The 12,696-nt window shown below is 30.3% G+C and overlaps 1 protein-coding gene and 1 long non-coding RNA gene across 2 annotated transcripts in view; both read right to left on the bottom strand.

Annotated features, from left to right (window-relative positions):
- LOC112461158 (TNF receptor-associated factor 6-A-like) overlaps window positions 1–10,444 on the bottom strand; it is a 33,000-nt gene extending 22,556 nt beyond the window's left edge. The window contains exons 1-5 of the mRNA XM_025026301.1: window positions 10,396–10,444; window positions 9,655–9,789; window positions 9,095–9,311; window positions 3,415–3,659; window positions 2,468–2,537 (exon numbers count right to left, since the gene is read on the bottom strand). Coding sequence (XP_024882069.1) covers window positions 2,468–2,537; window positions 3,415–3,659; window positions 9,095–9,311; window positions 9,655–9,774 — 652 coding nt within the window. The 5' untranslated portion in view covers window positions 9,775–9,789; window positions 10,396–10,444. The remainder of the gene's footprint in view (window positions 1–2,467; window positions 2,538–3,414; window positions 3,660–9,094; window positions 9,312–9,654; window positions 9,790–10,395) is intronic.
- Window positions 5,728–6,752, bottom strand: LOC112461160. Its single transcript, XR_003041523.1, has 3 exons — window positions 6,677–6,752; window positions 6,485–6,591; window positions 5,728–5,985 (listed from the first exon to the last, which is right to left on the bottom strand). It is a non-coding gene; the product is annotated as an uncharacterized LOC112461160 (long non-coding RNA).
- Window positions 10,445–12,696: the final 2,252 nt, after the last annotated feature.

The raw sequence follows: 12,696 nt of genomic DNA, 5'->3' as shown, positions 1-12,696 counted from the left end.
CTATGTATAATATGTGTACGTTTTATACCACCAATATTACCTTTATAGGCTCGTAGCTTAAAAATTAGCATATTTTGAGGGTTGTGCGGATTTGAACTTTTTATCGCCGGCATCACACAAACTACAGTTTTCCGTAGTTTTCGTCGATTTTAACGGTGGCCACTTTTTTCATATAATTAGTGCGTGGTCCTTTGAAATTGTATGATACTAATGCCAAATATATTATACGAAATCGACAGAAGACGATTAAGATAATATAACGGTGTTTATTCTTTAACTATAGAATTTCACATTTTAAAAATTATTGTTAATTATTATAAATTTCACATAAATGTGAAAGTTTAAATCAACGCTCAAATAATAGCTTCTTGCTTGCAAAATTTGGCATTTATCTGAAAATTAAAATTATAAAATTACGATTATATTTTTCAAAATTATGAGATACGAAATTCGTAAGAATTTAAAAAAATGTAATATTAATTTTGTAATTTTAATTATTGTAATTCGTTATTAATTGAAAATTACATATTTTGAAGAATTTGTTTATAAATTTTACTTTGATTTTATTAAATATTCGATATTTTACGATGTTATATACCGCATTTCCATGTGGTTGAATACGATCGCTATTTCGGGCTTTTTCGCTGTTCCTCGCGTCAGGTGACCGTTAAGAAATAAGTTCGTACCGGCGCGACGGAGAGTCGTAACGATTTTTAATATGGAAAGTTATTAGTTCGTTGCCCCGTTGAAAATCGAAGACCCCTGTTGTGGAACCAGAATTAATCTCTGGTTTTCTTATATCTCGGATCCTCGAAAGCAGTGGTTTCGGCATGAGTACGCGACATCAATTCGCGAAATTAATTAGAATTATATATATATATATATATATAAGAAAAGATTTTATTCTTCTTAATAAAATATTCTTACATTAACGCTAATATCAGTCATGCTTCTGTTTTGCTGATGAAAAGACATTAAAGTAGATATGGATAAAATAACTGTTTATAAAATAAAAAGAAAAAAGAAAAAGAGAAAAAAGGAAAAAGAATAAAAAAGAGAGAGACAAAAAAATAAAGAATACATTTAGAAAGAGAAGAAAACAAAAAATGTTGCAGAATACAATCACGCTACATTTTATGATATAATGTAGTTACAAAACTATATTTTATTTTTCAATTTTTTCTCATAGAAAACCATTTCTAAAGATTTTGCCACAATATCCATATTAATTACCAAATGCATATATTTCATGCATTTTGTTATTAAATATACTTGTTTGTAACTAATTCTCGATATCAGTTATTCTATTATAAATTTTTTTAATAAGAGAAATATATATCGTAATGGATATATATTTTAATTATAATAAGAAAGAAATACACCTTAATAATGGAAGAATATTTTAAGTGTAGTTATACGGTCAGGATGCAATGATTTAAAAAACGACTGTCGTTAACTCGTTGCTGAAATGACCGCTATCGGGGGCAATCCGGAAGATCAGGGATTCATTCCTTCCTGCAGCGGGGCCCTTGACATTCAACGGGTTATTATTAAACTTTCTTTCTCGATCTTTTGATTTCTCTGGGCTCGAGAAATCAAGGTATATTCAGCTCACTTTCCATCTTAAGAGTCGTTCTTCTCTACGTCAGCAACTGACGGGCGTGTCATCGGCGGAAGGACTTGCTCTGATAAAATTGGTGGTCTAGTTATTTCTTATTTGATCGTTGACTTGAACCGCGAAATTTCTCGGATTTTTTTCTATAATAAAAACATTTAGTAATAAAAAGTTAATGTTTTATTTTTTGCAGTTTTTGTATTAATCAAATTCCTGATTTAAAAGTAGTAAATTTTGATATTATTATACTTATTTCGAACGCCTTTGTGTAATCTGGCATTAGTAAAATATCTCAAATGTATGTATTTGTAATATAAATGTAAGTATACATATATAAATATCTCGAATTTCTTTGTAACGTATTATATTTAAATTTATTGTATTTTATATAAATATACAACAATTCTGTACATTTTCTATTTTTTAATGTAAAATAAATTTAATGTAAAATAAATTTTTAAAATGTAATTTCTACGATAAGAAAAAATTATAAATAATAAAAAAGCACACATGGAAAGAAAAGAGGACCGCCGATTAAAGTCGGCGGTGGTGGTGGAGGGTTTCCACAGGTTGGTCCGTTTGCCAAAGTTTTAAACTTTAAATTGAATATGTATATAGTTTGTTGAGACAAATTTCTACTTTATTTAAAGTCTCTCTAATATCATATCCGGTGAAAACGTAACAGCCTGTATAATTCGAGAATTCAGTGAATATCAGCGTGGTACGTAGAGGGTGTTGCAGTGCAGTATACAGGTCAGTATGACGGATTGTTCATTTGTGGAGACACGCATGGTCATTCACAGCTGTATTCACTTTGACGCATTGCATTATATGTGAGTGATTATAATGTACAAAGCGTGGCCGGATCCCAAATTCGAGACCGTCGATCCTCACGCACGCCTTTCAAAGAATTATCTAATTCCTACGAAGACGCATCAATAACAATTATTTATACATAAATAAATATTTAATGTTGCATTTTATTAATAATATAATATAATAATATAAAGCTAGTTAGATAAAACAGATTTATCAAGAAATAATTTCATGGAAAATAACTATTATCTCTGCCTGTTTCTTTGCATAAAGAAACATAATTATATTGTTAAGGCAGTATATTTTTTTATTATTATAAAAGAAATAATAAGTGAATATAAAAAAGTGTGTAATTAATTTAGTAAACTTAATATTTATTTATTAATAACTTATCAACTTTAACATCTTTTTACTTCATTAATTCCGAATAATAAACTTCTCGTGTAAAAGTGTAACAGAAAAATATTCGAAAATTTAAATCACAGATAACACATAAAAACTCGAGATAGAAAAAATTAATCTATTTGTTAAAGGATTTAAATTATCTGATATTTCTTAACCGATTATGCGTATATAAAATTTATCTAAGAATAATAAAGTAAAATAAAAAGAATAAGATAACTCTATTGATTTTATCTATCCTTTTTATAATGGAATGCAAGCAACAAGGGATTCGTATTCGCAAGGTCGCAACCTTCTAACTTTGTTTGAAATTATTTGATCGCGTTAGGAAAGTTCTTCTGTTCTGAAAACGTCTCGAAAAATTTTCGTAAGTAGCCGGCGACGAGGGTTCGATATACGACGTTTCCCTTTCCACCCTTTTAAAGGGCCGCCTGCTCGCCCGCGGGCCCTCCTTTATACTTCGCAACTGTATTACCCATGATTCGAGGACCCCCTGTAAAATTTTCTTTTATTCAGGGGGGTTATCGACTTATCCCCGATATCGTCCGACGTGGTTTCGATCATATTGTCCCTGTGCGTACCTCGAGGCGTATTCTGTAAGGAAACGGCCACTCGAGAACGGAATCGTAACGGCCGCGGGTCAATCCAACACCTACGAAAACCGTGCCGTCGGGAAAATATTTCGGAGCGATTCTTAGATACATGGCGTAGCCGCTGCGACCCGCGTAGAAGGTAGGGCTGCGCATCGAACGGCCGGTCTGCCAGCTTGCCAGCATCACGTTGAAGTTCCTCACCTGCCAGTAATAGACGAACGCATTCATCGAACCTGGAATATGGATGATTGTTAATTTGAAATTTTAATTCTCAACTCATATTTATTTCCTTCTGTTGACGTATTATTTTTATGTGATCTTTTATGTAAAAAAACATAGAGATTTTCGTGAATTAAGTTATCAGATATTGGATCTAGATAATTTTATTCTTGATATCACACGAGGCGAGTACTCTAATTAACAGACTAATTAAAGAATCGAAAATTATTAAATTAGAACAAAGTATGCTTCAAACGATAAAATCTCGTGTTTTAATTAATTTGGAGTAAATCTTGCGTCAACAGTTAAATTTATAAGATATTACATAATGTTAAATTAAAAATTACTTTAAAAGTTAACTATTTATAATATTAAATATTCGCTCAAATAAGCCTGCCATCAAATTTTTACCAAAAAGGATTAATGTATAAATTTACTAAAAGATTATTAAATTAATGATACAAAATATTTTAAGTAAATAATTATTTACATAAAAATTGATTGATTTATAGCCATACTTATTATAATGTTTGATAATTTATTGCATATATACATTAATAAAATTAAAGTTTAATAATATAACTATAAATTTAACAGCGGTCGTATTATAAGTTTTACCGGTTTCTCAGTGGATTACACGAAGCTTTTACTATTCAAACGCAACGGAGTTAATCATGTACCGCAACTCGAAATAAATCTCGGTACTTCGTTCCACTATTCATTTTGTTTCAATCGTGTTTATCCCGACTTAAGCTTCAGCTTTGTCATTCCATGGACAAGGCGAACTCTCACCTTCCCTCCCTTCTCAGTGTAGAATCCATTTACATAAAACCATGGATCTCTTACATACAAATGCTTAGCTTAGGCTATGAATAAGTATAACAATGCATATTATGCAAGAAATGTAAGACTTCTACACGCGTCATCCACGTAATATTTCGGGTCTCATTATTCCAGAATAGAATCTCGCACACACATGCACATGCGATAACACATACGAAGTTAAAATGTCACATCTTGCGTAGCCTTAGCTTCTAGAAAATGGATTATAACATTACAATTTGAATTGTAAGCGACTGAAAAGAAAATTATTTAATTTTTTGTATTAAACTTTGAAGCGCGAACGAATTGCGCAAAAATTATTTGTTTGTTTAGAGCTTAAATTAAAATTTTGATAACTATATATTTTATGGCAATTATTAAAATTTGCAACACAAATTATTATTTATTACAGATGTATTTATTATTTATTTGAAATTCATTTAAAATTAAAATTTTAAAGAAAGAGATTCAGAATGCGTTCTGCGATACATTGTTTCTTAGAACCAATATACGTGGTCTGTTTAAAAAGTAATGAGACTGAATTTTTTTTCTCAACAACTAGTAACACTGTCAAAACGAAACTGCAGTGGATCGAAAGCTACATTCATATTCTACTTTCAGTTAAAATTTCAAGTCGATAACATTAACATTTGTGATTCTACAATCATTTGTATAAGGGCCAAAGCACATATGAAAGTTGTAGTCGTGGACGTAAGTAACGCACAAGCTTTGGCGTATCCTGATCTGTCATGCAGGTCGGAGACTACGACCGTCGTATATCGCTACGCCATGTTATGTGCTTTGGCCCTAACAGTATGTTTGGGTGACGCGTCACAAAATTGGAACATAAGAATATCGAGCAGCGTTATGCGACCAAATTCTATGTCAAACTCCAGGACAATGCGATGGGAACATTTAAGAAGTTGAAACAGACTTACAGAGATCAAATTCTATCCCGGGCACAAGGCATTTTTAGATGATGGTGAAATTATGAAGATGCCATGAATCCCGTTTTTGACCAACAATGACATCGTACATGGGTTATTACATGGGTTGATTATCGTGGTTGTTTATTTTATAATTTACGTCATGTATATGTATACTTGTTTCTAATATAAATACCAGGGTACGTTCTTATTTTTATAAAAATATTATCATATAAAATGAATTATTTTTGCTGTTCAACAAATCGACTTCAATTTGGTTGATGATGTAAAGAAGGGTTCTTAGTCATTGAGACATAAAGAGTATATTGCTGGGTAATAATTATTAAGCAAGTGTATATTTTCGTGTAAATTTTCACATATTTTTAAATCAATCAAGATTAAATCATAGTTCTACGCAACAAAGTCCAGGTCGAACTACCATTTATGATTATTAGGCAGGGGCAGGTTTATTTTGTGGCCATTCTACTCCTGCGCCTGCTGGGTCTGCGGATCTCCATGGTTTGACGCAACGATAATAATTTGGATCACACACAAGTCCCGTGCAACACTTTACCGTGGAGGGATGAAAGCACTGAAAAAGATTACGCGAGATTATTATCTTGCACGATGTCTTTCGTATTACATAATTTAATTATTTAGACTTAAACTCAATGCACTTTCATCACTTCTGACTTAATCCGTATTATCCACACATTTATAAAATTGTTCCCTGTAATCAACACTCAAATCTTGTCATTACTCACTACTTAAAATATTCAAAATGTGACACTTTATACAACAATATATTTTACTGTGTATATATATATATATACATATACATAAATATATAATATAAATAACAATCACAAGTATAAAAATCTCACTACATTTGTTAAATTTTCAATTTATGTCATCTCTATAAATTACATATAGAATCCATTATATTTTTAAAAAGTATACTATTAAGTTATATTAATTAATTTAATGGTTTTCACGAAACAAATATATATGAATTAATAAAAAATGTGGAGATACACACATATATGACATATATTACAGTTCAAAACATAATATCATGCAATGGTACTTACACTCCATCCTTCCCACATGCAGGTCATGACCGAAGTCATTGCGAGAAGCGTAAAGCAAAGAAGCACGATGAATTTTCCCATTTTCGATTTATTGCTTGAGAGATTTCCTGTTTTATAAAGTATATATAGAACTATTGAGAAAGTTGAACAATACTTTTAAACTATATAGAGATGAAGCTTTCGTATCCTCACCTGTAGTCAGCTCAGTGAAATTCAAAGTGAATCAGTTCAGTGATCGCTCAGCTTATATACAGAATCATTGGTGCATAAAAATATAGAAAGATAATCTCTTTAAGTATGTGAGTGTGCACCTTGAAAGTTTTTATCAGCCTACGTCCTGTTTATACCCGTCGCTAATATCTATTATCGTTTATCAGGCTTCATCAATAAAATAAATAAATTTTTCTTGTAAAAAAACTTAGCGCTGCTTTTTTATTCAATCAAAAATTCTGTGCTTTATTAAATTCAATCAAAATTTTAATACTTTATTAAATTTCAAGGTCGAGTGTAGCGCCAAGTTTTTTTACAAGAAAAATTTATTTATTTTATTTTAATTAAATATTTTTATTTTGTACTGTTATCTCTTTAATTCTTTGTGATTAAAATAATTCTTTGTAATATTATAGTTTTGTTTAAAAAAATTAAAGCTTTAGTTAAAACGAGAAGACCCTTGAATGGGAATATAAAGATACGTACCACTTGAGTTTTATTTTTTTAAAGTAGTCGCGCAACAATTATTTTTAAAAGTATATATGTTCTCTTTGCAATTGGCGCAATTTAAAGATTTCACATCTTTTTTTGAAATACATATCACTTGGGTTGAGTTAGGTAACGCAATTTTGTGAATTATTTTGTTAGGGAGAAATAAAGCTACTACCATTTAAGATTTTTGGATTTACAATATACATTGCGCGTGTACTTAGCGCCTTTTTTACCTTTTTTTTGAAAAAGGTAATTTTGTACTGATATATATATACACACATATAATACACATAGAGTGTCCCATTTTAATCAACCCCCAAAAACTTTTTTATTTGTGATTCTAGAAAAAAATGCTTTAGACGAAAGTTGTTTGGTTTGAAGGAGGACATATAATTTCAATGTAAGTCGTGTCATACATATCATTATTTTCAAAAAATTTTAAAGGAGACACAAACGGCTTTGCAATATGGTTCAATAATAATGCGAAAAATCACGTAAATTTTAATAAAAAATAATTATTTTAATGCAAAACATGCGTTATCCGACCTGTGCGCACTATTGGATAACTTTGCGCGTTAATAAAAAAATCAGCGTTTGTCGTACGAAAAAAATACAGAGGTTCTTTTTTGTTGCAAATTTTGTCCACAATAAGATGCATATGATAAAATTCGTCTCAAATAAATTCTAAGGACTGAAAACGGCGAAAAACTAAGACTATTCCAAAAAATCAAAATTTTTTGTTTACATAGTTACAAACTAAAGAAAAAGGGTCTAAAAAATCGGTTGCATTATGAGAAGTATTCTTTGTAGTTTTCAGAAAATGTGTGATTTTTGGGGGATTTTTAATTCCATTTTAAATGACGGAAAAAATCACCGGCGCAACATCAAAAAAACGATGAAATCGAGGGTTTTCGAGATCCGAGTCTCGGACTTTGACGGCGCGTGCAAGCTAAACGACTGACTTGACGATAAATGTTGTTCAGATCATTATTGTAGATAATTTTAGGCTCTACAAAAAAGATACGTATAGTTAGTTACCCTATCTTGCTTAGTTTTCGAGATATTTGAGAAAAAATAAAAAAATTGCGTTTTTTGTTGATAATATTGTTAATAACTTTTTATTGCGCATTAATTTTGCGAAGCAAAATAAATCCCACTTATAGCACCTCAAATCAAAGCGATTCAAGATGGTTGCAACCTGGGAAGATTAATTGGAAGATTCGATGTCTAATATGACTGGCCTAAGAATTTATCGTGTCAAACTTCGCATAACGCTGCTCAATTTTCTTGTGTTCCATTTTCGACGCGTCACCCAAACATACTGTTATACAAATGATTGTAGAATCACAAGTGTTAATGTTATCGACTTGAAATTTTAACTGAAAGTAGAGTATGAATGTAGCTTTCGATCCACTGCAGTCCCGTTTTGACAGTGTTACTAGTTGTTGAGAAAAAAAATTTAGTCTCGTTACTTTTTAAACAGACCACGTATATGTTAATAATTATAATATAAAAATATTAAAATAGAAGTTTCTTTTCAGTTATTGTACAGATGTATAGTTAATTGAAACTTAACAACACTTGTAGTTGTTACAAGATTGTTCTTTCGTTAGCAAGTTTACTAATCTCATTCATACATGCAAAATAGATAGGCTGTTGTATAGTAGCGGAGGCACTTGCGAAGTTTTGAGCACTTCAAGTCCACCAGTTGCACGAAGAACTCCATATTTAGTTGAGAGCGTAAAGTTAACTTTAGAGTCTACTGCTATTATAAACTGCGTTAATAAATCATTTTTCTATACGCGCTAAAAATTACTTAAAAATTTTTATATATCACAAAGAATATTATAGGTAACATATTTTGATCCATAAAGCACAGCTAGATTATTTCGTAATGATTGCACTAACCGTTCAATACTGACAAATTTTGCATGGTATTGTTGAATTTATCGATTTCATCTTGCCTCGGGGATAAATAACCGTTGAACGTTCCATGAAGATTAGCGTTTCTTACACTTTTCAAATAATTCGGTTGCTGCTCTAGAATGCTGTAAAGTAACCACTTAACATCCGCAAATTCCTTGCTCAACTTTTCCTCCAGACTCGCGAATTTTTCGTCTATCGTCTCTAAAAGCATGCGTATTCATCGATTAATGGAAAATCATAAGAATTGACACTTGGATGCGTAAGAAGTTTTCTTCTAATAAAATTTAAATGATCAGAATTACTTTTTTGAAGAAAGATACCTAAGTTATTGTCTAATGATTTCATTTTTATTCTCTTCTAACTGATTGCAGATATTATTGTAAATATTATGTACGTTGAAAGATAATTGCTATAGCGTTCTTTAATATGTGTCAAGATAATATTAATATTATAATATTTATAGTTAATTCAATACTAATATTTATATTATAATTTTAATTTTATCAATATATTGTATTTTATCAATTTTGATTTTTACTCACTCGATTTACATACTCCAGTGAGTACTGTTGTAACAGTGGCACGTGCATTCGCGACCACATCTTCCGTTGCGATCTTGCAAGTGGTATGCTGCGTTTTCGTGACATCGTCGCTGCTGACATTGGCCTCAATCGTCGCTAAAAATTGCAATGTGTCTGTAGATAAATCTGTATTTTTTAGCGAACGCGCCAAAGAAAGTGCGTGCAACTTTGTCAAACATATATAGATTATAAAACGATTTTTATACATGTAATTTTATGACAAAACTGTATTCTCTCTTCGAGATTACAAACTTTTCCATATTTTGAAGTCAGAAAAATTTATCATAAAATATTATATTGAATATAATAGACGTTTAATCTGTTTTCTATATTTTTATTTCTATTATTTTATTTTCAGATTTCATTAAATTTAACAAACAGAATTATTATTTAATAATTTTATATACCATATATATATTATTAATTATGCACAAATCTTATACTTCTTGTCTATATAATAAATATAAAGGAAAAAGAATGAGTCTTAATTCAAGACTTAAACAAGACTTAATTCAAATAATGATATCATCTAATGTATGTTTCTAATTTTTGAAATTGATTTATCGAAATTCTAGCTCTGCTGTGAGTTTTACTAGTTACGCAGCACATATTAAGATAGGATTTTTAATTGTGTTGTTATTTATTAATTTTATCGGGCACTAGAAGCTATTAGCACGTGATAAACAACTGTTTCACACCTACGTGTTTTCCGCAAAGATTCACTCGCACCACTGCATGCCAAATAGAGTGAAAACAGTGATATGGAATAGCGTATGATCTTCGACATCTCGCCGCACGTGAACGACGCGTTGTGAATTCATCACAACGTGTGGCCGAAATTATAAACAGCGAGTAGCTTCCACTCGCTCTTAAAAATAGATTTTATCGTCTTCTTACCGATGAGAAGGCGTTAAAGAAAAATTACGTAGATAATATAGCGAGATACTTCATAAAAAATTATTTCTCATTATACGCGGCGTGCATATTATTCTATTATGTGTAGAATTTTCAATATTACTTCAATAATATGTTCCGGTTTTATCAATTGTATCTGTATTCGAATTTTAATTTAAAAAATAAATATTCAAATTAAATTATTAACTATACAAAAATTTTATTTTGAGCGATTAATTCAATTGGCAAGTGCCGATTAAGTTAATTGCCGATTGAGCTAATCTGAGTATGGTCAAAGTCGTTTTAAGCTGCAATTATCGTCGAGTTTAAACATGAATGTCGGTTATCATCAAGATAGATAAAAAGACTCACTTAATACAACTTGACGAAAATGACATGGAATGAAAAAAAATAACTTGAAAAATCGACTTTTGAAAGTCGTTTCTGGAAAAAAAAATATACGCATATTTACGGAATGTTACAAATAAAAAACAAATAAAAAACTCAATTTTTTTATCAGCTCTATGAATCTTCCCGGGACAAAAATTTTCATATAAAATTATAATACAGAGTGAGTTTGATAGAAAGTCTACCACGTTTTTCTCGAAAACGATTAGAGATAAGGGAAGACACCAGCTATTATCAAAATTGTAGGGCAAGTAAGGGCACATACTTTGATGACTTTAAATAACCTTGAGTGTCCACTTTTCACACCAACAATAAAAAAAAATGTTTTTAATAGAAAGGGATACTTTCTAGTCACTCTATCGATAGTACTCAATGGGCTTAATAATTTTTGTATCAGAGTATTTTTCGAAAATTTAACTGTTATCGGGATATATCAACAAAATAAGTCAGAATACAAGTTTGGAACAAATTTTCTTATTACTACAGTAAGTGTTCAAAATTTTCACTATGTTAATCCAGACATGCCTGGTAGTCTTCGCAAAAAACTTGCATTTCTTCTAACTCTTGTATGATTATTTCACGAAAAATTCTCGTTCTACCACTCGAGAACGTATAGTAAAAAGAATAAAAAATATTTTTTGTGAAATAATCATACAAGAATTTGAAAAAGAGCAAGCAAGTTTTCAGCGAAGATAGGTACTTTTTTTACTAAAAGTTGAAATTTTTGTTGGCACACGATTTCTGGAATGTAAAGAAATATTCGCTTTAGAAGATGTACAATACAAGTGTATGTTATTACATATTTGTAACAATTATTACGTAATTTCCTTATTGCACACATACGTATTCACAATAAAAAAATAACTCACGGAGAGGCGACAAGATGTGTTTATAAATCGCATGCATTATTCAATTGGCTGATTCATTAGCGCGAACAATCATTTAACGTGAAATGTTTTGCGATGTTCAGCAAACATTTAGTCAAAGCGAAGAGTACTGCTAAGAGTATTTCCGGTCTGTCTCCCTCCTTAGAGAGTGACTTTCGTCACTTTTTCTTTATTTAAACTCGCTTTTTATATTTATTTATGCCTTTGAATTTGTTTTAACATTGCCGTATTGAAGGCTATGAAAGTATAGATTGTTATTGTTTAACTGTACCTTAATACTCATGTTAAATATAACGCAGTTGATGGTCCAATAAGAGAATTTCTTTTTCGAAAACGTATTTCTCTCACTGGATTATCAGTATTACACACGATACACGCGTGCCATATACCTGCTGCTAGTTTTGTAGTTTCTTAATATCTTTCTGAATATAAAATTAAGTTAGTTTTATGTTAATTATTTTTTTATTTAAAGTATTATGGAGTGTAAAATATAATGTATTCACTCTGTTTTGTGTTGCTTTAACTTAACTCTGCTCCGTGTATATTATACATCCTTTTTAATAAATGTACGTAATTTATAAACTATGACTGATTTATTACACACAAATGGTAAATAATAATGACAAAATAATAATCAGCGATGGTACTTAATATCACCGTCAATACTAAACAAATCGAAATTATGCTATAAATAAAATAATTTTCGATATTTAATTATTAAAAAATATTTCAGTTATAACATAATTTCGATTTGTTTAGTATTAACGTTGATATTATGTACCATCGCTGACTCATTATTATTTGCCATTCTTGA

The sequence above is a fragment of the Temnothorax curvispinosus genome, unplaced genomic scaffold (assembly GCF_003070985.1).
Source record: "Temnothorax curvispinosus isolate PA1 unplaced genomic scaffold, ASM307098v1 QBEX01011098.1, whole genome shotgun sequence".
NCBI classification, from domain to species: Eukaryota; Metazoa; Arthropoda; class Insecta; order Hymenoptera; family Formicidae; genus Temnothorax; species Temnothorax curvispinosus.
Note: the sequence above shows the minus strand (reverse complement) of the source record. Positions and strands in the feature narration are given on the sequence as shown.